Below are 26903 nucleotides of genomic sequence, written 5' to 3' on the forward strand. Positions count from 1 at the left end.
TTTTTCTCCTTTTCTTTCTCTTGCTTGTTTCCCTCCCTTTTCTTTGCCCACCCCCTTTTTTTCTTCTCTCTCTTTTTCTTCTTATTTTATTTTATTTATATAATAGGTGCTGCAGGGAGCACTTCACGTTTGCTATATATCCTCATCCTCTATTTCCTCTTTTCTGTGTGAATTGATTTTGGCCACCTACACTATCCCCTTTTCCCCACATCTTACTATCCTCCATCATCCACTGTCTCTCTTACATTCCACCTCCCTTTCTTTGGCCCTCAAATTGTCTGACTTTTAATTTCTAATACCTTTGTTCTGTTTTCTGTCTTTTATCCACTCTTGATATTATTGTCTTTCTTTTCTCTTTCCCTCTCTCATGAAAACACTGGCTTTTTAATTCATACTATATTCCTCCCTATATTCAGTTGACTGTCTCATTATAGGTAATCTACTTACTGCTATAACTCTACACAACTTATATGAGTCTAATATCCATTCTCCCAGATCTCACATTGTTGCTCTGTTAAACATTTATTACCAATACTACTTTACAAATTTTCTTTTCTTACTCATTTTGTTTTCCCTGGCTCTAATATTTTCCTTCAAAGTGAACTTAGCCAGCAACAAGAAAATAGAGTAAGAAGAACAAAGTGACAAAGAGAAGACATAACACTTACGCAAGAACAACAACTAATTAATCCCCAAGACTAGACAAAGAAGCTAAGGAACTGATTAAACCCGTCAAGATAAAATGATGACCAGACAGCAACAGAAAACTACAAACCAAACCAATAATCAGGAAAACATGGCTGAATCCAATGAAGAAATTAAAAATCAGGAAGGGGAGCAGAACATTGGACGAGTAATTAAAGATCTCAAAACATATATTAGAGACCAGCTTAATGAAGTAAAGGAAGAGATTAACCATATGAAGAAAACACTTGGAGAGGAAATTGCAGACATACACAAAAAGGTAACATATGATGGGGATGAACACCACAGTTCAAGAAATCAAAAATACACTCCCAGCAAATAGCAGCAGATTAGAAGAGGCAGAGGAGAGAATTAGCAACATGGAAGACAGTACATCTGAAATCAAACAGATAGTAGAACTGATCGATAGAAAGATAGAAAAAAATCCAGCTAGGACTTAGGGACCTGAATGACAATGCAAAACGCAGAAACATACGTATTATAGGCATTCCAGAAGGAGAAGAGAAGGGAAAGGGGTCAGAAGGGGTGTTGGAGGAAATAATGGCTGAAAACTTCCCAAATCTACTGAGAGAGATGGATGTACATGTCCAGGAAGCACAACGCACCCCAAGCATCATAAAAAATAGTATCCGTTATAATGGGTGTGAGATGGTATCTCACTGTAGTTTTGATTTGCACTTCTCTAATGGGTAATGATGTTGAACATCTTTTCATTTGATTTTTGCTTATTTGTATATCTTCTATGGTGAAATGTCTATGCAAGTCTTCTGTCTATTTTTGAATTGGGTTGTTTGTCTTCTTGTTGATTTGGAGGAATTCTTTCTTTAGGGTATTAATCCCTTATTGGATATGTGGCTACCAAATATTTTTTCCATCATCATTTTACTTTCATGATAAAATCCTAGGAGGCACAAAATTTTAATTTTGATGAGGTCATCCCATTTATGGTTTTTTTTGTGTGTGTGTGCTTTGGATATATGGTCTAAGAATCCATTGTCTTACACAAGGTCCTGAAGATGCTTCTTTACATTTTCTCCTAGGAGTTTTTTTTATTATTTTGGCCCTTATATTTAAGGCTTTGATGCATTTTGAATTGGTTTTTGTATATGGTGTAAGGTAGGGATCTACTTTCATTTTTTATGCAAATGGAGATCCAATTTTCCCTGCACCCTTTGTTGAAGAGTATTCTCTCTCAATTTAGTGGTCTTTGCCTGTTGTCAAAAATCAATTGACCATAAATGTGAATGTTTATTTCTGAACTCCCAATTTGATTCCATTGGTCTATATGTCTTTCCTTGTGCCAGAACCATGCTGTTTTGATTACATGACTTGTAATAAGTTTTAAGATTGGGAAGTATGAGTCTTCCAATTTCATTCTTCTTTTTCAAGATGGAGTTAACTACTTGGTGCCCCTTACCTTTCCATATAAATGTGATGACTGGATTTTCCATTTCTACCAAGAAAGTTGTTGGATTATGTTGAATCTGTAAATCACTTTGGGTAGAAGTGACATCTTAATAATATTTAGTATTCTAATCCATGAACACTGAATGTCTTTCCATTTATTTAGGGCTTGAGTTCCTTTAGCAATGTTTTATTGTTTTCTGTGTGCAAATCTTTTACATCCTTGGGTAGACGTATTCCTAGGTATTTGATCCTTTAGTTGCTATTATAAATGGAACTTTTTTTCTGAATCTCTTTGGAATTGTTCATTACTAGTATAAAGAAACACTACTGATTTTGGGATGTTGATCCTGTACCCTGTCACTTTGCTGAATTCATTTATTAGCTCTAGGAGCTTTGTTGTGGATTTTTCAGGATTTTCTTTACAAAAATTGGTTCATTGCAAATAGGGAATATTTTACTTCTTCCTTTCCAATTTGGATGCCTTTTAAATTTTCTTTTTCTGCCTAATTGCTCTGACTAGAACTTCCATCCAGCAATGTTGAATAACTGAGGTGACAGTGGGCACCCTTGTCTTGTTCCTGGTCTTAATGGCAAAGTTTTAAACTTTCACCATTAAATATGAGGTTAGTGGTGGGTTTTTAATACATGTTCTTTATCATGTTGAAGATGTTTCCTTTTACTCTTAGTTTTCTAAGTGTTTTTACCAAGAATGGATGCTGGATTTTGTTAGACACCTTTTGGCACCAATTTAATTGATCATACGGAGGTTTTCCCTTCATTCATTGTAAATGTGTATTACATTAATTGGTTTTCTTATGTTGAACCACCCTTGCATAACTGGGATAAATCCCATTTGATCAAGGTGCATAATTCTTTTAATGTGCTGTTGGATTTGGTGTGCTAGTATTTGGCTGCAGATTTTTGCATCTATATTCAGATGAGGTATTGGTCTGTAATTTTCTTTTCTGATGGTATCTTTATCTGGCTTTGGTCTGATAGTGATGTTGGCCTCGTAGAATGAATTAGGAGGTTTCCCTCCTCCTAAAGTTTTTGGAAAGCATTTGAGCAGGATTGGTACTAATTATTCTTGGAATGTTTTGAAAAATTTCCCCATGAAACCATCTGGCCCTGGGATTTTCATTTTTTGGGAGGTTTTGGGTTACTGATTCAATCCCGTTATTAGTAATTGGTTTGTTCAGATCTTTTTCTTCTTTAGTCAATGTACATAGTTTATCTGTTTTTTGTTTGTCAGCTTACCTAAAGATATATCAATTTTATTGACCTTTTCAAAGAACTAATTTTTGGTTTTGTTGACTCTTTATTTATTTTATTAGGGAAGTTGTGGGTTTGCAGGCCAATCATCCATAAAATACAGTATTCCCATTTACTACCCCTCTATGAACATCTTGCTTTGGTGTGGAACATTTACTACAATTGATGATAGTAATTTTTTATATTTGTACTAATTTTTAACAGTACTTTCTTACAGTTGAAGAAAAATTATTAAAATAGTATTATTAACTACCTTCCATTGTTTACATTAGGTGTATTTTTCTCATATACGAACCTCTTAATTAAAACCTTGTATTAGTGTCATACATTTGTTATCATTCATAAAGGTGCATTACCTGTTAACTATAGTCCATCATCTACAATAGGGTTCACTGTGTTATACTGTCCTATGTTTTATCTTTTAATTTTTATTCTAATAACATATATGACCTAAAGTTTCCCCTTTTAAATATACTCACCTATATAATTCAGTACTGATAATTACACAAACAGTAATGTGCTACCATCACCACTATTCATTTAGAAACCTTTACAATCAACCTACCTAGAAATTCTGTACAAATTAAGCATCAACTCCCCATTCTCTAACCCCAGTCTATTGCTTCATAATTTATATAATGGATTCTAACTCTATGAGTTTGCTTATCATAATTAGTTCAAATCAGTAATATCATATACTATTTGCCCTTTTATGTCTAGTTTATTTCACTCAGCATAATGGCATCCCATAAGTTTTAATACATTGTATTCTAATTTTCATTTATCTCAAGATATTTACTGGTTCCCTTGCAATTTAATCTTTGGCTTACTGATTGTTTAAGAGTATGTTTTATTTAACTTTCATATATTTGTGGATTTTTCCAGTTCTCCTCATTATTGATTTCCAGCTTCATTCCATTCTGTTGCTGTTGGGTGGCATGTTCTACATATGTCTGATAGGTCTAGTTCTAGTATAGTTTTCAAGCGTTCTATTTTCTTATAGTTCTTCTGTGGATCTATTTCCTTATAGATGTTCTATTCATTAATGAAGTGGTGTATTGATGTCTCCTATTATTAATGTGGAAGTGTCAATCTCTACCTCTGTCAGTACTTGCTTCATACACTTTGTAGTTCAGCTATTAGGTACAAATATATTTATAAATGTTACACCTTCTTGTTGAATTGATCCCTTTATCAGTATATAATGATTATCTTTGTCTCTTGTAACAGTTTTTGACTTAAAGCCTATTTTATCTGAAATTAGTACCCCAGCTCTCTTTTGGTTACTACTTGTATGCTATATATTTTTTTATCCTTTCACTTTCAATCATCTTTCAATTCATGGTACATAACTTGTAGACTGCATATACTTGGGTCATGCTTTTTCATTCATTCTGCCAATATCTGCCTATTGACTGCAGAATTGAAAACATTTGCATTTACAGTTACTACTAATAATGCAGGACTTTCTTCTGCCATTTTGCTACTAAGTCTTTGTTTTATACCTTTTATTTGTACCTGAATTATTCTGTTAATATATGCATTCATATTTATTTGATATTTTGGATTGCACCACATTGAATGCCTTCTCATTCTATCTGGAAAAATTTTTCATGTATTTTCCTTGTGGTTACCATGGGTTAAAATTTAACATCTTAGGAAAGTGACTGTGGCTCAATCAGTTAGGTTCCCATCCACAATATGGGAGGCCCTGGGTTCATGTCTTGGGACCTTCTTGTAAAGGCAGGCTCGCCTGTACGCTGTGGAGAGCTGCCCGGCCCGCAGACACCATGGAGTGCTGCCCAGCCCACAAGTGCCATAGAGAGCCAACTCAGCAAGGTGATGCAACAAAAAAGGGAGACAAGCAAAAACACAGAAGAGCACACAGGAAATGAACACAAAGAGTAGACAGTAAGCAAGCTTCAAGCGGGGGAGGGGAAATAAAAATAAACAGACACAGAAGAATGCACAGTGAGTGAACACAGAGAGCAGACAGCATGCAAAAAAAGCCACAAGGGGGGCAATATAAAAAAATTTAGCATCTTAAATATGTAAAAGTCATATTTTATTTAATATCAACTCGACATTGATCACTTATGCATACACTGTTTCTATAAGTCTTCTTCACCCCCATCTTTTTTATACTTGTTGTGAATTGTATCTTTGTACATTGTATGTCTACAACCATAGATTTATGATTACTTTTTTTCCCTTTTTTTTTGAGGTACTGGAGCTGGGGATTGAACTTGAGATCTCATATGTGGGAAGCTGGTACTCAACCACTGAGCCACCTCAGTTCCCCTGAGTTGTTTTTTTTCCCATTTGTTTGCTTGTTTTTGCTTTTTTGTTTTTAGGAGGCACTGGGGATCAAATCCAGGATATCTTATGTGAGAAGCAGGCACTCAAAACCTTGAGTCACATCTGCTCCCCATTATTACTTTTTATGCATTCGCATTTCACACCTTTACTGGAGGTCTTTATTTTGTTATCTAGTGTCCTTTCCTTTCAGCCTGAAGAACTCCATTTAGAATTAGTTGTAAGGCAAGTTTATTGGTGATGAACTCACTCAGCTTTTGTTTATCTGGGAATGTCTTAAATTAGCCCTCATTTTTGAAAGAAGGTCTTACTAAATATAAGATTCCTTATACCCAGGAATGTCTTACACCATTACCTTCATCAACTGGAACCAACAAATCAATAATTGTGATGGGATGTTTAGATATACTTAAATATACTTCTCAAAAAGCAGGCAAAAAATATTAGTAAGTATAAAATAGATTTGAATAATACAAATAACAAATTTTATCTAATTAATATATAGATTACTGCTCCCAACAGTGAAAAGATACACTTAAATATACATATGGAATTTTTACCAAAATAAACCATGTGCTGTATCCTAATGCATACCTCAACCTTCTTTAAGTAATTGAAACCATAGCAATTATGTTTACCACAATGGAATTAGCTAAGAAAGCAATAATAAATAATAACTACAAAATTGCCAACTGCTTAGAAACAATACAATACTTCAAAAAATAACGTGTCCAATAAGAAATAACAATGAAAAGTAGAAGAGTTTTGAACAGAATGATAATGGATGTAACAACACATGGAAATTGGTGAAAGGCAGTTTAAATAGTACTGAGAGGGAAATATTTCATCTTAATGCATACAATAACAAAGAAGAAAAACTGAAAATCAACAACCTAAACTTTCATCTCAAGAAGTCTGAAAAACAAAACAGTAAATTAAGCTGAAAGATAGTAGCAAGAATAAAATTATAAGGATAGGAAGAAAAATGAATGTGATAGAGATAATATCATCAGACTATTACCACCAACCATGGTCCATAGTGTACATTTTGCAGACTTTTTCCATAACCCCCATTATCAACACAGTACATTGTTGGCATTGATGCATGAATATTACAGTATTGCTGTTAACCACAGTCCATTGTCACACCAGTTGTATTTTTCTCATGCTTTTCCACATTCCCACCACCCTGCAATATTGATATACATCTGATCTTGCTCACAGAAGGACACTCTTGCATTTGTACTATCAACCACAATTCTCATCAACCTCTGAGTTCACTGTTATTATTCAGTCCCTAGATTATTCTCTAGCTTTCTTTAAATTAACATTTATATCCTTAGACTACCCTTTTCAGCCACAGTCCCATTTATAAGCCAGCTGCTACTCACTGTAATGTGTTGCCATCATCTCTATCCATTTCCACACTTTTAAAGTCGTTAATTAAAATCTACATACATTAAGCATCAGTAGTCCTCAGTCCTTCTTTTATCTCCTAATAACCTGTAACTTTCAACTCCATGCATTTATTCTTCATATTTAGTTCCTGTAACAAATATTCCACCATGGTGTGGTGTGTTGGTGAAGGGATGTTGTATGTGAATTCTACATGTATGCATGATTGTTTTGTATGTTCACGACCCCTGTGATAAAAATATATTTTAAAAAGTAATAGGTTGTGTTGGGGGAAAAATGCAACAAATAGTAGATATAGACTATAGTTAGAGTAATATTTTGGCAATGCTCTTGAATAGTTTGTAACCAATGTTTCACAATAATGCAAGGTGTTGGTGGTGGGGTGATGTATGGGACCCCTGTATGATGTTATGCATATTTGTTTTGTAAGTTCACAATTTTACTATACACTTATTGTTTATGTATGTTCAACTTTGAATGACAAACTTCAATAAAATAAGAAAAAAAGAATATGAAAAAAGGACATGTAAACTAGAAAATATTAAAAAAACAAGTTAATTTTTTGAGATGAGTAATAAAATGGATAAACCTCTACTAAGAATGATTAAAAAAAAGAAAAATACGAAATTCCCTATTTTAGGAAGTTAAAAATAGATAGGCACAGATCTTATAGGGTTTAAAAAGACAGTTATAGGTTATCATTAAAACATTTGTGCCCATATATTTTATAATTTATAGGAAATACATAGTTTATGTTTTTCTCAAAAAAGCACGGTGAAACAAAATAAGTGAGAGCAAGTATAATTAGTCTTATACCAATTAAAGAAATTGAATCCATTATTAAAAGCCATGCCATGCAGAGAATGCCAGGCCCAGAAAATTTCCATGGTGAATTATTTCAAACATCTAAGGAACAGGGAAGTGGATGTGGGTCAACTGATAGAGCATCCGCCTACCATATAGGAGGTCCAGGGTTCGAACCTAGGGCCTCCTGACCTGTGTGGTGAGCTGGCCCATGTGCTGTGCTGCTGTGTCCAAGGAGTGCCATGCCACACAGGGGTGTCCCCCATGTAGGTGAGCCCCAAGCACAAGGAATACACCCTGCAAGGAGAGCCGCCCTATGTGAAAAAAGCACAGCCCTCCCAGGAATGGTGCTGCATACACCAAGTGCTGAGGCAGCAAGACGACGCAACAAAAAGAGACACAGATTCCAGGTGCCACCGAGAATGCAAGTGGACACAGAGAAACACACAGCAAATGGACACAGAGAGCAGGCAAAGGGGATGGGGGGAAGGAGAAATAAACAAAACAAAACAAAACATCTAAGGAAGAAATAACATTTATTTTATACAAACTCTTTCAAAGAACAGAATAAAAAGAAATAATTCCAAACTCATTAAATGAGACCAGCATAACTTGATTACTATAAGGACTTTATAGGACTGGAAAATTACAGAATGATCTGTCATGTACATAGATGCAAAACTCCTTGAAAATATTAAGAAGTTAAATAAAAATTTTAAAAAAAGCAAACAGGGTTTATTTTAGGAATCTAACACTAGGCTAACATTGAAAAGACAATTCATTTTATTAACAGGATAAAGTGGAAAAAATCATGTCATTTTCTCATTGGATTCAAGAAAAGCATTTGAGTAATTAATTATGCATTCATGATGATAAAATTTAAAAAACCCAGAAAACTAGAAATAGAAGGGAACTTCCTTAATCTAATAAAGAGAATCTCAAAAAAAAAAAGTCTTTAGCAAATGGTCTGCTAATGGCAAAATAATAAAAGATTTTATCTAGACACTGGGAACAAGACTTGATATCCAGTATTACCACTTCTATTCAACATCATACTAGTGTCTTAACCAATGCAAAAACCAAGCAAATGGCATAAGCATTATAAAGAAACAGATAAAACTGTCATAGTTTGATATATTTATTTGTGCAAAGGAAATAAAATATTGTATTAGAATTATTAATTTGGTAGTTCACTGTACACAAGGTCAATATACAAATAAATATATTGTATGTCTATGTAATAGTAAAAAACAGATAAAAATGAATTTTAATACTTACACTATTTTGTCAAATTGTGCAGGAGAGAGTATAAACTACAATGTAAACTCTAATCCACACTTAGTGGCAATGATCCAACATGTGTTTATCAACTGTAACAAATGTACCACGCCAATGAAGGACGCTGTTAATGTGGGAAAATGTGGGAGGGATGGGGAGTGGGGTATATGGGAATCCCCTACATTTTTTATGTGACATTTATGTAATCTAAGTATCTTTTAAAAAATAAATTTATTAAAAAATACCATTACCAGTAGATTAAAAATCTAATACCACCAAACACATCTAAGAAAAGATACAGAAAACCTCTATGCTAAAACTGAAAACCATTACATGCTTGGCCTACATACTTGGCCTACATGCTTGGACGTATATTTTCATTTCATTGATAGGAAAATTTCAATATCATGAAGATGCCATTTCTCTGCAAATGGATCTAGAGGTTTCATGCAATTCCAACCCTAACACATTTTCTTGTGGAATTAGATAAGCTAATTTCAAAATGTGTATGGAAATTCAAAGTTCTGAAAATAGTCAGGAATTTTGAAGAAGAACAAAGCTAGAAGACTTTTTTCTTTTTTTAGCCAGAAATAAAGTATAAAGTTATAGGAATTAATTCAGTGAGCTATTGGCTTTAAGATAGATTTTAAAACGAGGAAAAGTCCTGAAATGGATTTATACAAACAGTAGTCTGATTTGTGGTAAATGTGATTTTTTTTTCAATAAATAATATTGGATCACTTTGTCACCCATTTAAGAAAATATAAATCTTGATCTCCTATCTTACACCATACATTAAAATCAACTCTATATGGATCAAAGATCTAAATGTGAAAACTCAAACAATATGTTTTAGAAGAAAACATGAGAGCATATGCATGATTTTGGTATGGGAAAGGTTGTCCTAAGTAGAAAACAAAAGTCTTATTCATAAAAGCAAACAATTGATAAATTAGGTTACAGCCAAATAATAACATCTGTTCATTAAAAGACCCCATTACGAGCAGAAAAAGACAAGCTGTAGAGTGGGAGAAGTATTGGCAATAAATGTCTATTTAGACTATAATAGAAAGATAATTCAATAGATAAATGGAAAAATATTTGAACAGACACTCAAAAGAGAGGATATTCAGGTGGCCAATAAACACATGAAAATTGCTCAACTTCATTAGTCATCAGAGAATTGCAAATGAAAACCACAATGTCCTTCTGTCCATATCCATCAAAATGGCTACAATGAAAGAGACAGGCAGCATTGAATGTTGTCAAGGATGTGGGGCAACTGGAACTCTCAAACACTGCTGATGGCAGTGAAAATTGGCACAACCATGATGATCACTTGGTAATATCCCAGATTTGAATGGGAACATGTGTAACCTATGATTCAACAATTCCCTCCTTGGTAAATGACCAACAAAACAGAGTACAAGAATGCTCACAGTGACAAACTGGAAACAGCTGAATGTCTATAAGAGTAAAAAGGATAAGTTTTTTGTGGACTATGTCAATGAATGAACTTCAGCTGCACAACACACACAATGTTGCATGAAGGAAGCCAGATACAAAGAGTTTGAAGTAATAGTGTTTTAGCCTCTGTAATGAGTTATTGGAAAGTCATGAAGTAGACTTTTGGTGCACTGGCAATATTATGTTTTTTTTATTAGGGTACTGGTCACATGGTTGTATTCTCTTTGTAAACATTTAAAACTTGTAAACATTTCTTTTTTTTTAATTAATTATTTATTTTTAAAAATTACATTAAAAAAAATGAGGTCCCAATCAACCCCACCGCCCCCACCCCCCACTCCCCTCACAGCAACACTCTCTCCCATCATCGTGACACATCCATTGCACCCGGTAAGTACATCTCTGAGCATCACTGCACCCCGTAGTCAATGGTCCACATCATAGCCCACACTCTCCCACGTTCCATCCAGTGGGCCCTGGGGGGATCTACAGTGTCCCGTAATTGTCCGTGAAGCACTATCCAGGACAACTCCACGTCCCGAAAGCGCCTCCACATCTCATCTCTTGTAAACATTTCTGTATGTATGTTCTTTTTCAAAAAAGCTTACTCATAAACCTTGAAGACATCATGTTGAGTGAAATAAAGTTAGGCTCAAAAGAACAAATATTGTATGATCTCACTTATAGGAAATAATTAAAACATGCAAATACATAAGCTCAAAAACTAGAAAACAGGTGACCAGGGCCTAGGGGGTGGGTAGGAAATGGGGAGTTAATGCTTAATTGGTATAGAGCTTCTGTTTGGGGTGATGGAAAAGTTTTGGTAATGGATGGTGGTGATGGTAGCACAACATTATGAATATAATTAACACCACGAATTATATAATTGAAAGTAGTCAAAATGGGAATTTTTAGATTGTATATCTGTAACCAGAATAAAGATTAAAAAAACATAAATTGTACAACACAAATTGTGAATCCTAATGCAAACAATGAACTATGGTTAATGGTATAATTATGCTAATATTGTTTCAGAGTTGTAACAAAGATACCAGACTAATGCAAAATACTAATAGGGAAAACTCTACGTGTGTATGTGTGGAATTCTCTACTTTCTGTATGATTTTTCTGCAGACCTGTAACTTCTTTAATAAATAAAACGAGAAAAACTATTGAAGACTGTAAAAGAAAACTTTAATAAACATTACTATATTTATGGGTTGGGTAAATAAATATTACTAATATTATTAATTTAATAAACTAAGCATGATTCTGAATGAAATCCCAACGGGGATTGTTGTGGACCCATACAAGCTGATCTGTTTATATGGAATGCAAAAGGACAACAACAAAGAATGCAGTTTTGAACAAGAACTAGTACTTAGACTGATGAAATATCAGGACTTCCTATTACTACAAAATCATTAAGAATGTGGTATGGTGAAAAATAGTAGAATGGAAAATAGTAGAGAGAAAAAAAATCAGTCATATATATGTATATTTAATACGTGATGGAGGTTACATTACAAATCTGTAGGGAATTGGATTAAGTCATACAATGTTCTAGATAGTTATCCAAGAGAAAATAGTTTAAATTGGAATTATGCCTTGTATAATTCACTGAGATTGTTTCTAGAGCAGGGAAGAGCAGGGAAGGATTTCTTAAACATACAATAAAGCATCAACTAAAAGAAAAAGGTTGGTAAATTTTATTACATTTAAATATCTTTGTAAAACAAAAAAACATCATAAACAAAGTTAAAAGCTAAAGCACAACCAGGAAAACATATTTTCAATGCATATAACCAATGGATATTAGCTTTTCATTTTTAAGGAGAACTACAAATTGATATGCAGTAACAAATAACTCAGTATGCAAATGGCCAAAGTATACAAACAGTAATTCACAAAAGAGGAAATCCAAATGGTCAATAATCAAATGAAAAGGTGTTCAAGTTCAGTAATATTCAGGAATATGAAAATTAATACAACACTAATTCAGAGTTTCAGAAATTAAAGAGGCTGGCCACACAATGAAACTAAACCTCTCCTACACTACTGGAAGAAGTGTAAATTGGTACAACCATTTTTCAGATCATTTTGTCAAAAGCAGTCAATTTCATTATGAATTTTGAAGCAATTCCAGTCCTAGATAAATATCCTAAAGAAACTCTAGATTGTGGACAGAAGGAGCTCTGTTCATAGCAACATTGTTTGTAACAGAATAAAACAGCTAGATGTCTCTCAACTGCCGAGTGATGTCTGCATTATTAACATATTTCTACAGTGGAAATCCTAACAGTAGTTTAAATAAATGAAATAGAACTAAACTTATCAACATGGATAAAACTCATACAAAGTTGAGTAAACAAAGCAAGTTGTACAAAAGGATTTGTGCAGTATGATATATTTGATAAGTTTTGAACACCTGGAAAATTAATATATATAATTTTTATAGATTCATAAAGTTGTAGTGAAAATGACAACATGAATGTACATGATAAGCAAGGCATTCTTATGTGTTTTATGGTGAGAAACAAGGTAGATAAATTAATACAGGGACATCAGTTATGTCTATAAATGTCTTTTAAAACATTTATAACAAATAAGACATAATGGTAAGATTTCATAAAATTGGGTGATGTGTACACAGGTGTTTATCATATTGTTTATTCTGTTCTGTATGTTTGAAATATTTCACAGTAAAACAAAGGAAACCAGAGGTAATATGTATCATTCTAAATCTTTGTGGTGTATAGAGTTACCAATACAGCAAATATTATTTTATGATAATATTTTATTAAGAGTCAACATTGTAGAAGAAATATTTGTTCAGCAGATCAGGATAAACACAGTCATCGTGTGGGTCTTTTTGCAGACCACAACCCATTCACAGTCATTTACATAATGTAGAACACAGACAAAATGGCTGGAGACACACACAGCTGCTTCTGTAAAGATGAGCATATACTGAAGGACACAGACTGCGAAATCACAGAGCCCAGGTTACACGACGCGCTTGCACTGGCGGTGGTTTGACTATATCATCTTCCTTTGTATTTATGGAGTGTGAACGGACAATGCTACGAGGCATAATGGTGGGGCTTTCTGTCGAAATGACTTGGATGGAGTTTGCAGATGGCAGTGTATGCTCACTTTCGCTGTCAGATTCATGGATGGTGTTCAGGCTGGCACAGCTTTTGAAGTGAAGGAAAGAGAGCGTTCCTGGGGAAAAGAGAAGCCGGGCGAGTGGGATGAAGGAACCACAGTCCCCTTTGCTGGCAGAGAGCGCCTGGCCCCAAGCCCTGTGAGGGGGATACTTTAGTAGAAGAGACTAGAAGTGTGTGCAGAATTGCATAAAACGCTGCTCAGCTCAACACATTTGAGACTTCTTTTTGAGAAAGGACATGCTTCTATCCAGGTTAGAAAGTGCAATTTCAGGTGAAATTTTAAAGACTCCTTAGAAAAAAAGAGGGGCTCCAGTGTTGGTGGGTGACCATTTAGCATATTGCTTTTCTCTTCCCTTAAACTGCCTTAGCACTACACTGCACACCCAGGGCTGCTGCCCCTCTCTCCCTATTTGAGCATTCCCTTTAGGTCACTCTCCTTGGTCATGGTTTTAATGGTTATCGCTGAAGTTTTGGGGGGTGGGGATGTGAAAGACAGAAGAAAAGGTGAGAATGAGGAGCTCCCTTCAGAGGCAGGCACACCAAACATTTCACACAGCTGAGCTCCAGCTCTCTCCCACATAGGAAGTGTCCTTGGAAAATTAGGCAAGCTGTTTTAAATGAGAGATTTAGTACCTTTTCCCAACCTTTCTCTCTTCCCTCTATCGGGGTTGGGTAGCCCTTACCCCCTTCAAGGGCCCTGGAGACACTCACCACAGATAATATAGAAGATGATATTTATGTAGACAGTTAAAGGGATCCAGGTGACCTTGTATCTAAAGAAGTAGGTGACTTGACCTTGCTTTAGCTTATGGTGATAGTATAGCAGTGCAGAGAGCAGAAGGATACCTGATGTTCAGACAAAAGAAGAAAAAAGTCCCTTCTGAAGAATTTTGGCTTCAGTTCTCACGCCTTAACCCAAGAGCTACACCTGACTTTCAAGCTTCCACCCGGGACAACTGTATCTTGTCCAAAACTGATCCCACATCAGTGGTTAGATCAATTCAGAAACTGCATATCTGAGCCAGAGAACTGGGAAGGCTGAGCTTGTCAGAAACTGTAGCCTGGACCCGCAAACCAATGTACCTCAAAGCCTGGGTTAGGGGAACCAGGAAGTTACCTGTGAGGAAACTGAGGAAGGCAGTGAACAAGTGGATATATTTGGTTTGAGGAATCATATCGGTGAATTCCATACCCAGGATCAAGTTAAAGGAGAAGGAGAGGATGAGGGCCAAAATCATCATGGTCCTGACCGCTTCCAGATCATCTGTTGGAAAGCAGAAGCTGTATTGAGAGAAGGACAGTTATTTCTTCTAGGCTCATTTCCACCTGGGGTCCACAAATCTCTAGGAAAAATAGGAATAGGGTAAAGATTTGAATGAAAACTCAAGAGGGAAGGGGAGGACAAAATAGAGTCAGGAAACTTGAAGCTGAATGGGAGTGAGAACCAGAATAAAATGTTTTGTATTTTGGTGTCTCTAGAAGCCTTTCTCTTCTACACTTTTCTCAGACCTCATTTCTTGCTGATACTCCAGTTCACCCTGTCCTTTTCTCAGGCCCATATAACTTATTTTCCTGTTGCAAATCACCTTTCTTTCATACTCCTCATGCTCTAGATGTGCTGGCCACCCTGCTGCCACTGCTAAGGCTTCCCAAATGGCCAGCACTTAAGCCTGGGAGCTTCTAAACTTCTCTGCAAAACATGCAAGGAGTAAGCTTTTGGAGTCTGCCTTGACTGTGTTAATTATGGCAGTGGGCACTTTGCAGCCTAAGAAAGTTTCACCAGAGAATAATGGGCAAGCTGGTGAGATGAAGGGAAGTAAAGGAAAGACGAACCATCTCTCCACCCGTCTCTTTCCACAGTTTAGTACTGACCTTCTGGCCAAACAGTAATGCAACATGCCATCCAGGGACTGTGTTTTATTGTTGTTTCTTTTGTTCCCACACTCAGTTCAACCCATTTATCCTCAATGATTCCTATCGCTGTTAAGACTAAGGCCAAGGAAGAGAGGACCATATTGGTAGTCTGGATAGTTCCGCTCGATAGCTGCACCATTGTCAGTGGGAATTTCTGGCTGAGACCACCACGAATCTCTCACATGTAGATATCTTTTCTCTGATTTGATTGTCACAGGAAGAAGGGCAAAATCTGGACTTTGAGTGATTGCTGAGGCATGGGCAGTGGAAGAAGCCGAAGTAGCCTGTGGAACAGAGAAGATCACTCCCACCATCCACCACTCCTATCTGGGCCAGCCTGCTGTCAGAGCTGCCAACTGCCATGGAATCATTTACTGGTTTGACCCTTGACCCGGGGGCAGTGGAAGGAACAAGGGCATAAATAGGCAACATGCCATGGCAACTCATATTACTATGTTCTTAAGTAGCAATATGTTTATTTCCATGAACCTTATCCTTAGTGGGATTTCTGGGTTGAAAGATTTAGGCCTTTTAAAAAATATATTAATAACTGTGGCCATACAGATTCAAAGATGTAGGTAGATTAGAGAAAGAGACAGGATCTGAGGGCTGAGTGAGATACAGCATGGATACAGGTCAGAGAAGAAATCTGTTTCCAGCTGGGGAGAACAGCAGTCAATCTGCGTTTAATTAATATCTGAGATGTAAGAGGAAGCACATTTTCTTCTTGAGGACCAAGAAGCAGCACCGTACGTACTGATGTTGTTTAAGTTATGTCTATGGGATATGCTGTAGGCAGTAAGAATTCAGTCCTGAAACTTGGGGCAGGGTAAGGAGAAAGATAACAGATTAGGGAATCGTTGATTTAGGATTGGCTGTTCAGACAGGAGTGTATGCTATCATGCAAGGATATCACACAGAATGTTGAAAACACCAGCATTTATGAGGGAGTGCAAAGAAAGAATGGTTAGAGAGAAGGTCAGGAAATGAAAATATTGTTGGGGAATTCAAAAGAGGGTGCAGTTTTGAAAAGAGATTGGGCAAAGCTGCAGAGAAGTCAGATTAGCAGGCGGCTGGCATTGGCCACGGAATTGGGCAACTAGAATGTCATTGGAGATTTTGGCTTTAGCATTTTCAGTAGCATGATAGGAAAAGTGGAAGTGGAAATAGAGTCGTTTTTTGTTTGTTTGTTTGTTTGTTTAAACAGGCAACAGATCCAATAAATAACAAGGGAAAAAGAAAAGTACAATTATCAATTCAATTAAAGTGTGTAATTTTGAAAAAGTGAACAATAATGTAATGAATCTGCATGTATCCATCACTTAACTTCAATGTTCATCCTAGCCATCATTGTATGGTTAAATAGTTGTTTATTTTATAAGATGAGGATGGATTTTTTTTCAATAGATTTATTTTCTTTTTTAATCTAGCTTTTTAGAAGGTTATCTGTTCTTTTGGCCTTTTCAAGATCTTTATCCACTTGAAAATATTATCTTTAATATTCTATTTCACCACTTTCAGATTTTACCTTCTTTTTCATTTTGTTTTTTTTCCCTATTTTATCTCATTGTTGCTTTTATGCCCAAATATCTTAAGCTAGTTTTAAGTTCTTATTTAATATGCTAGGATGTAATTTAATGCTAGGATATATTTTTTCTGCTGAGTTTGCTATGGCTCATACATTGTAAAATGACTTTTCCCTCCATTTTATTAGACAATTTTTAATGTTAATTTTGATTTCACCATTGAGTCAGGGATTTCCTAGGAGGGAAGTTTCTTAATTACCAAATAGCCATGGATTTTAGGTCACCATTTAATCCATTATTTTCCTTGTTAAAAAATGAATTATGATGGAAATATAGCCCCTAAACAATTTGCTTTTCGAATTTCCTAAGATTTTCAATGAGTCAACCACATGGTTAATATTTTGAATATATCATGGACAAACAAATTAAATTTCTTATGCAAATGATATGCTTTATATATGATGCAAAGCTAAGCAAACTAGTTTGTTTATTGATTTGCTCAGTTCTTCTATGTTATTACTTATGTTTTGATATGGTAGAATATATTTGGTTTTGAAAAAAGTGCATTGACATCTCGGTCTCTGTGGGTGTACTTTAAATATAATCATATCAGTTAAATGATTTGTATATATAAAGTATCTTGATTTTGATATGTCCATTTTATATCCTGATCTAGTATTGAATTCTCTTATTATTTATTCTCTTATTGCAAATTATTTTGTCTATCCTCTTGGTGTTTCAAGTTATGTTTTTGTATGTTCTTAATATAGATATAGCTTTACTTCTTTCTAATTCTTATACATTTAATTGGTTCTACCTGGTTCTTTGATTTGGCAGAAGTCTGCATTACAAAATAAAATAGTAGTGATGATAGTAATTTTACTTGCTTTCTTCCTGACTTTATTTGAAGTTTTCCCTATTATAATAAAAATACATACTTTATCTTGATAAGGAAGTACCCGTTGATATCTTTTTTCTTGAATTAAAAAAATCAGATTAGTTGTTGAAATTTTCCAAATGACTTTTTTCCTCTTATTTATCCCCCTTTCCCCCACTTCTTTGTCTGTTCTCTGTGTCCATTCTCTGTGTGTTCTTTTGTGTCTGTTGTATTCTCATTAGACGGCTCAGGGAACCCATCCTAGGGCCTTCCGGAGTGGGAGAGAGGTGATCATTCTCTTGTTCCATCTCAGCTCCCTAGTTAGCTGTGTCTCATATTGTCTCTTCTCTGTGTCTTTTTTTTGCTGTGTTAGCTCTCCATGTGTACGGTCCCACTTCTGGGTATGCTGCTTTTTTCCTGGGCGGGGCTACACTCCATTGCATGGGGGTCATACCTTGCTTGTGGGCACCCCTGTGTGGGGTGCCACTCCTTGCACATGGTCCCACTCCAAGTGGACCAGCTTGCCACATGGGCCAGGAGGCCCTGGGCATTGAACTCTGGACCTCCTATGTCGTAGGCAGATGCTCTATCCATTGAGCCATATCTGCTTCTCCCATATGACTTCTTCAAATCACTATGACGAACATATACTTTTTCTACTTAGCTCAGTTAATATGATGATTTATATTAGTGAGTTTCGTAATATTGTGCAATTCTTGCATTTCTGAAATAAAGCTCTCCTGGATATATTATTCTTTATGTCCAATTGGATTTTGTTTTATTGGAATTTTTGCATTGGTAGGTGTATGTGAGTTGTTAGGAATGGTTTAAGCATTACTTAAATTGTAATAATTGTCAAATTCCTTGACAAAATCCTCTGGGTCTGTTGTTTTTATAAGTGGTAGTTCATTAACAACTTTTCCAATTTCTTTTATGGGAAATTTTCTGGTTAAATGATCTCTTTTGGTCTCAGGTATAATAATAAATTCCTTAAAAAGTGTCCACTTGCTAGATTTTCAGAATTTTCTGCCCAAAGTAGTGTAAAATATTCTCTTATAATTTAAAAAATTTCCAGTGCATTAACAGTTATTTTCCTCTGGTTATATTTTTTATGTCTTTTCTATTTCCTCCTCTTTTTCTTGATTAGGTTAGCTGGTGGTTTGTCTATTTTGTAGATATTTTCCCCAAAGCATTACTTAAAAGGAAAAAAAATTCATTAATCTTTTTTTAATCCCTTTGCTCTTTCAGCTTACATTGTAGTTAATTTTTTGAGTAGAATATTTAAATGCATGTATTTTATTATTTTATTTATTGATATATGTTTTTTTATTAAACATAATCTTTGATGGATTCTGACATATTTTAAAAATATTCCTGCTTTCTAGAATTTTTGCAATTTCAGTTTATATTTCACCTTTGGCAGAAGAAATATTTAAAAGAGTTAAAAAATGTAATTGAAAGGACATTTGTTTGCTATTAGTTTTTAGTTTTCTTGCACTGTTTTTTATTGTTTGCATTATATGTATCTGTGATGATTAGTTTCATGTGTCAACTTGGTTAGGCTATGGTATTCAGTTGTTTGGGCAAGCAAACGCTGGCCTGATTAGTACTGTAAGGGTATTTCATTGATGGATTTGTGTTTATTGTCTTTCGATTGCGTCTATGGCTGATTGTGTCTATAATCAACTAAGGAGATTGCCTTAAGCAGTTAGGGGAACATGCCAATCCTCACAATCTCTTGAGCCAATTCCTTGAATAAATTTCTTAATATTTATACACACACACATACATCCTGTTGGATCTGTTTTTCTGGAGAATTCTGACTAATACACTATCTTTTTAAATTTTTTTTGAGATTTTCCTTTAGTCTAATATATATTATCATTTTGAATTAGTGCTTTTATCATGTGTCTTGTTTGTCTTTTTAATCACTTCTTGACCTCATTCTACTTTGTTTTATATTAAGATTGGGACTGTTACTTTCCTTCTCTTTGTACTGAACTTGAATATTTTGTTCATCCTTATTTTGAGTTTTTCTGAAAGAATATATTTTGAGTTGAGTTTTACTTTGGAGATTAATCCAGATTTTAAAAAGAATATCCAATTTAAGCCCATGTACACATTCAATTTATTTAGATGCAGTTAATTTCATTTTATATTCATTTAACTAGGTATGTGAATTTGTATGGGTTTTTTATGTGTGTGCATAATAGTTATTCCTTATTGCTCTTGTTTCCTTGCTCTTATCTTTTGATTAAGTTTTGGTATTTAGGGAGATTTACAGTTTAAATTTAGGATTGCCATTATACTACTACTTTTATTCAATAGTCTTAATCTCCTTTTTCATTTCAGACAATGTGTTAGCTTTCAACTATGAGCTACAATAAACTTAGCTTGTAATTTCTTCCTCCCTTCTCCCACACCTCTTCGATAGCATGCCTTTTTCATCAAGTATGCTATATTTTAAAATATTCATCTTTGTACTCTTAAGTATACATGGAGTTTCACTATTTTGTTTAAAAGCTTTATATGATTTAATTTGATTCTCATCTATTACCTATGAAGTAATCACTGAGCTTCAATTTTGATTTCTCTTCTTTTCTTATATTTAAATTTTATTATTTCTAATTTGTGAGAAAATATACTATACTTCTACTTTTCCATGCTGTGCATCCATGCTTAAATATTTTCATTCTTTTTAAAAAATTTGTTTTGTACTACTTCTTTTCTTGTTGAAGCCCTTATCCCCACCCCATGACACACACAAGTAATATTTCATTTTATGAAATTTATCCTCTAGTAGATATTTTAATAAGGGAGGGAAAAATACAAAATTCCCTGAGATCTCATGTACGTAATATGATTTGTCAGTCCCTGATACTTAAAGAATTGCTGGTTAGATATAAAATCCTCAAATAATACTTTTTACCTTAAGTACATTTATATGTTCTGCTAGTCTTTAGTTTTACTTAAATGCTGTTTCCAAGAAGTTTGATGCCAACCTGTTTTTCAAGAAAGTTTCTTGTTTGAATATTTGTTTGTTATGTTTATCTTGTCCTTTTCAAGGACTCTAATTATATCTATATTAGATCTTTTCTGCCTGTCTTCTAGAACAGGGGTTCTGAACCTTTTTTGTTCCACAAACGCCTTTACCAGTCAGGTGAAAACCACAAACCCCTTACTAAGTCCACACTATACTATGTATTATTTAATAAGCTTATCCTATCTGCACAAATGTCTCCACAAGAATAATGTTTTTTTGAGTTTCAATTCAAGCTTACAGACCCCTTGTTAAGATCCCCTCCCCTAGATCTATTATTTTCTATCTTGTTATTTCCTTCTTTATTTATTTTCTTGGTATTTTCTTTATTTTCTTGATATTTCTCACTTGTGTCCTATTTGCCTTATATAGACAATTTGAACTATGTGTTCCATCTTGTATATTTTGTAATTTGCTTTTATTCCTAGATTATTTTTTTCTTTGATCCCTCCCTTTGCGGCTTTTTGTGTGCTGTCTGCTTTCTGTGTTCATTTGCTGTGCATTCTTCTGTGTCTCTATTTATTTCTCCTCCTCCCTGGTGGCTTGCTTGCTATCTCTGTGTACATTTGCTGCATGTTCCTCTGCATTTTTTTTTTTTGTCTCCCTTTTTGTTGCATCACCTTGCTGAGTCTGCTCTCTGCGGTGCTTGTGGGCCGTTGGCTCTCCACAGTGTGCAGGCGAGACTGCCTTCACAAGGAGGCCCTAGGATGTGAACCCAGGGCCTTCTTATGGTAGATGGGAGCCCAACTGGTTGAGCCACAGCTGCTTCCCTTTCTTTGATTTTTTACTTGAGTTCTGTCAGTTCTTACTTCACATTTACCTAAATTTTATCCATTTTTATTCTGAGTTTTTCTTAAACCTCTTTTTGTACTTATAATTTAATTCTAAATTCAAAGAACTTTTTTTTATATTTTGGCAAATGTTTTAAAAATTATATTTATTGAGATATAATTTGCATACAATACAATTAATCCTTTTTAAGTAGGAAGTTTGATGAATTTTTGATAACTGTAGACAATCATATAGCAACCACCATAATCAATATTTAGAACTTTTCTATCACCCTGAAAAGTTTCCTTGTGCCTCTCAGTAGTTATACAACTTTCCCCAATTCTAGTCCTGGAACAGACACTGATCTGTTTTCTGTCCTTACAGGTTTTTCTTTTCTAGCATGTCAGATAAATTGGGATCATAAAGAATAGAGCTTTTATGTCTGTCTGCTCTCACTTAGCAAAATACTTTTCAGATGCATTCTTGTCATTGGGTGCCTTTTTATTGCTGCATAGAATTTCATTGGATGAATATACCATAGTTTGTATATTCACTCTTCGATTTTCAGATATCTTGAATAAAGATGTAAATATTTCCATATAGCTCTTTGTGTGCATGTATTCTTTCATTTTCCTTGGTTAGATACCTAAGAATGAGATCGTTGGGTTGTTTGATATAAATAGGTTTAGCTTCATAAAAAAGAGCTAAACAGTTTTCCAAAGTGGCTATACTGTTTGTCATTCCCAACAAATTATGGAGAGGAATGGAGGAAGAGAAGTCTCTTTAAGAAGTCTGTGTGGATTAAATAAGAAAACAGCAACAAACCAAACTAAACCAAATCAAAACAAAGCAAAAGCTGAATTCTAGTTTCCACACTGCCACTGATTATTTTTATTGTCATCTGTATTAGTCATTTTTATGATTCTTTGGGCCTTACCTTTGAAAAGAGATGGTTTTATTTGATCCAATGACTCTCTTTATCAATGATTTTCTATGTTATCATTATTTGAAGTTGTGTGATACATTAGATCTCTGTAGTTAGGGAAATAAGGTTGTTTGCATCTTAATTCAGGTTAGGGACTTCATGGATGAAATAAGACCGAAGATTGAGCTGGTGCCTTCTTTGCTGGGCTAGGACAAGACAACATGTGTTCTCAGCATTACTGAAAGGAATCAAATCATTAGCTTGTTCAGTCATATTCAGGCTACCTTTTTAGACACAGACATATTGGTAATTATGTTACTTAATATTATGTCTCCTTTCTGTTCTGCTCTTTTCTGTGCATAGTTTCTGAAACTTTTGTCATATAATATTAAAATATTTTGTTTATATGTGTATTTTTTCCTTTGTGTGTGTGTGTGTGTGTGTATTTCAATTGTATTCTCAGTGCCCGAAATAATACCCTTCAGGCATTAGATATGATTTGTTGAGTAGATGAATTTCCACTGCCTTAAGATACACTAGATACTAGCAATTTATGTACTGCTCAATCTGATTTCTTGTCTCCTCAGTTATTTTCTCATAAATGCATTCTTTTAGCTGCTTCATCTTCTTCCCTCCTTCTTAGTCCCAATCCCTGCCTTGTTTTTTGGTTATCTTGAGGATTGAGAAACTCTGGGCTTTTCTCTCCAGAATTTTGTTCCATCTAAAACGTAGTAGAGGCCCATTGGTGATAAAATCATCTCTAACCACAGGCTTGTATTATAATGAGGTGCCAGTCCCTTCTCCTCCTTTAGCTACAAGGATCTTAGAAATGCAAACATTTTTTGTCTTTGATGACTTAGAAACTGATAAGGAAAATAAAATGCCTCTATTGAGGAAAGGGAAAGAGAGATAGGAAATGTGAAAAACTGAAAAAAGTAAAATTATTATTAAAAATAAAAGAAAAAACAAAAATCCAATCCAGAATAAAAGTTCAAAGAATAATTAGAAAAAACAAAAATAACGTGCAAATTATATTCTCCTACCATAGTAATTAGTTTTATTTTACATATTTTATTTCAGTTTCTCTTTATATGCAACCATGTCCTAACATGCAACCAGGTTCTATGTGGTTGAAGTCAAAATGTTTAATCTTGCTTTTGTTCTATCGCAGAAGCATTTAGAAACAGTATTTAAAATGATAATTTTAATGAATGCATAAAAGTCCATTATGAGGCTATACAAAAGTGTGTGATAAGTTCCCTGTAATATTTAGGTTATTTCTATCGATCATGCTGCCAGTCCTCTTGAGAAATAGGATGGAGTCAGGAGTTGTATAGTTCCCACAGCTGATTCCCTCACTCCTGAGGAAAGTGCTCAATAAAAACTATTAATGGCAGCAAAAATATATGAAGACCTTTATATTTTGTAAAATACTTTTGCATGTTTTTTCTTATTTGGCTTTCAAAAATCCTTAAAGTTCATATAAGATTAGTATTATATGTATCTTATTCATAAGGAAACCTTGCCTTAAAGAAATAAGATATATCGCTTCTCGGCCTTTTGGCTAAGATCAAGTGAAGAAATAAGATAACTTGCCCTAAGGTGACACAGTCTGTATTAAATATAAATGGGTCAACAGATCTTAAGGGAATGAAAGACACAATTCCAAAAAAAGAAATTAAAAAAAAAATTTATGTATGTATTTTTTGGAATTTTTATTTATTTATTTTTTGGCTTTGGTTTTGGGGAGGTTTTGAATTGCAGAAGAGTTGTGACTGTGGCAGGGGAGGGTCACTGGTGTGGGGTGTTGGTGGTGGGGTTATGTGTGGGGAGGGGTGCCCCTGGGGCATGCCCTTATGGAATATGAATATGTTCAAGTGGTCATGGGGTGTTGTCTCAGTGGGTGGAGACACATACAATAACAAAAGAATATTGAATTCCCATCCTGGGGAGTCCTGCTACATTCTCTAACAGAGTGGCAAGGATCCCTAGAGTACACGGGCAGTGCCTAGCAAAGGAGGCCAGACCATTACGCCAGGTCCTTGATATTGGTGGTGGTACTTATGAACCTTGTTCTTATGAAATTGAAACTTAGCCTAGTATTATATATTGCCTAAGAGTTACCTCCTGAAAGCCTCCTTGTTGCTCTAATGTGGCCTCTCTCTAAGGCAAACTCAGCATATAAAGACACTACCTTCCCCCTGGTGTGGGACATGATTCCTAGGGATGAGACTCCCTGGAACTGAGGGAGTATTAATGAGCTCCAACTAGCGATGCATTTGGGAAAAGACCTTGACCAAAAGGGGGAAACAATTAAATACAAATGCGCTTTTATGGCTAGGAGATTTAAAAGTGAGTCCGGTGGTCATTCCAGAGGTTACACTTATGCATGTCTTAGGAGGATCTCACTGACTGCCGCAGTAACAGTGCCTCGCCTCAAGCAAGGGTCCTCCTGAGGTTTCTAGAGACAGAGACATGATAGGCAGGGCAGACAACCCCAGGAAGCTGGTACCGTGTCAGTGGGCCTTACCTTGCAGTATATGAGAACCTATCCCCAATGTATCATAGTTGGACTCAATAATTTTCCTATATATGGTTCTTCGGCCCCTTTGATTTGAACCTTTATTTACCACTATATTTCTTAAATATGTGTTCCAGAGACTGAAATTTTCAGTCTGTTCATATGCCAGTTGAGCCCTGAATCTCAGCAGAGTTACAGTCAACACCTACCCTCCAATTCATGGGACTCATCCAGGACAACTAATGAAAGGATGATGATGGACAACACCCACACCCAATTCAACGTACCTACAACTGGAAGCAAGACAGTCCCACCCATCTGCCCCAGCGGACTAAGCCCCCTCTCAGTCAGAAGCAGAGTGGCATCACCATCCCCAAATCCTCGAGTGAGGTACAAAAGAACATAAGGGGGGAATGCAGCTATGGACTAACGTAGATTTATTATTATTCTAGGAATGGAAGAATTTGCAATGTTGATATAAAGGCAGTGGTCACCAGAGGTTCTTAGGAGAGGGAGAGGGAAGAATAGGTGTAATATGGGGGCATTTTTGGGACACTGGATTTGTCCTGCATGACACTGTAGTGAGAGATACAGGCCATTGTATATTTTGTCGTAACCTACAAAATTGTGCAGGACAGAGTGTAAGCTATAATGTAAACTATAGACCATGATTAGTGGCAATGCTTCCATATGTGTTCATCAATTGTAACAAGTGTACGACACTAATGAGAGATGTTATCAATGGGGAAAAGTGGGGAAGGGGGAGAGGGTAGGTATATGGGAATCCCCTACATTTTTGATGCCTTATGTATGTAATCTAGAGCTTCTATAAAAATTAAAAAACAAAATAGACCTTCAAATGAGAAGCTCATTTTCTCTCTCTGAATGTCTGTTCTAGGTATTTAATCAATCATAATAAGTTCTACAAGAGAAATGTACATCATGAATCCCAAATCTTGTCAGCCTTATGATCGATGACCATGGCAGATTTGGATAATTTTAAAAGCTGGAAACCCCTTGAGATTGTGTACATATGTAAAAATAATTTCCCACCTGAGAGTAAATAAAACTATAATATTTTAGGATTAATGATTGCAGGATTCACTTACAAATAATTGAACATAATCCCATCTGGGGCAATTAAAATTTTGTTTCAGCTCTGGAGACATAAAGGAAAATGGAATATATACAAATCTAAATCAGTATCTATGTCCTTTAAAAACCTGATTAGGCACCTCTGTGATCCAAACAATAATTTCAAGAACAAGAAAGCCTAATAAATTGCAAAAAACTTCTAATTCTCTGTCCGCCTGGGTTAGGACTTCATGCACAAGTTGCATTGTTTCTGGATACTTGCTTTTATTTTCTTCACAGTGGAAGGATGGGTCTCTAACTCCTCCTCTAGAAATATTCTTCAGCTTGGGGTTAAGAGGCCCTATTTCGGAAGTCCTCAATATCCCATGTTAGAGTAGTCTGCAGATGTATAACCAAGAC

At 35.2% G+C, this 26903-nt stretch overlaps 1 protein-coding gene across 2 annotated transcripts; it reads right to left on the reverse strand.

Moving 5' to 3' along the window:
* Nucleotides 1–13444: 13444 nt before the first annotated feature.
* TMEM225 (transmembrane protein 225) lies at nt 13445–15972 on the reverse strand. 2 transcript variants are annotated; one of them, XM_004459565.3, is made up of 4 exons: nt 15708–15972; nt 14953–15099; nt 14547–14681; nt 13445–13890 (listed from the first exon to the last, which is right to left on the reverse strand). In XM_004459565.3, the coding sequence occupies exons 1-4, from the start codon at nt 15886–15888 to the stop codon at nt 13658–13660; spliced, it is 696 nt and encodes a 231-aa protein (XP_004459622.1). In that variant the 5' UTR covers nt 15889–15972; the 3' UTR covers nt 13445–13657. The 2 variants fall into 2 exon arrangements, with proteins under 2 accessions (XP_004459622.1, XP_058145455.1); XM_058289472.1 differs by having other exon boundaries at nt 14953–15116; nt 15708–15821.
* Nucleotides 15973–26903: the final 10931 nt, after the last annotated feature.

This window comes from Dasypus novemcinctus, chromosome 27 (genome assembly GCF_030445035.2).
Source record: "Dasypus novemcinctus isolate mDasNov1 chromosome 27, mDasNov1.1.hap2, whole genome shotgun sequence".
Classification (NCBI taxonomy): Eukaryota; Metazoa; Chordata; class Mammalia; order Cingulata; family Dasypodidae; genus Dasypus; species Dasypus novemcinctus.

Bases quoted from the DNA above. Each gene is read 5' to 3' on its own strand.
- TMEM225 (XM_004459565.3), bottom strand. From the start codon at position 15,888: ATGGTGCAGCTATCGAGCGGAACTATCCAGACTACCAATATGGTCCTC. The intron at 15,100-15,707 runs GTCAGTACTAAA...GCTTTCCAACAG, and splicing joins CATTACTGTTTGGCCAGAAG to ATGATCTGGAAGCGGTCAGG. The intron at 13,891-14,546 runs GTGAGTGTCTCC...TCTTTTCCCCAG, and splicing joins CATCTTCTATATTATCTGTG to GAACGCTCTCTTTCCTTCAC.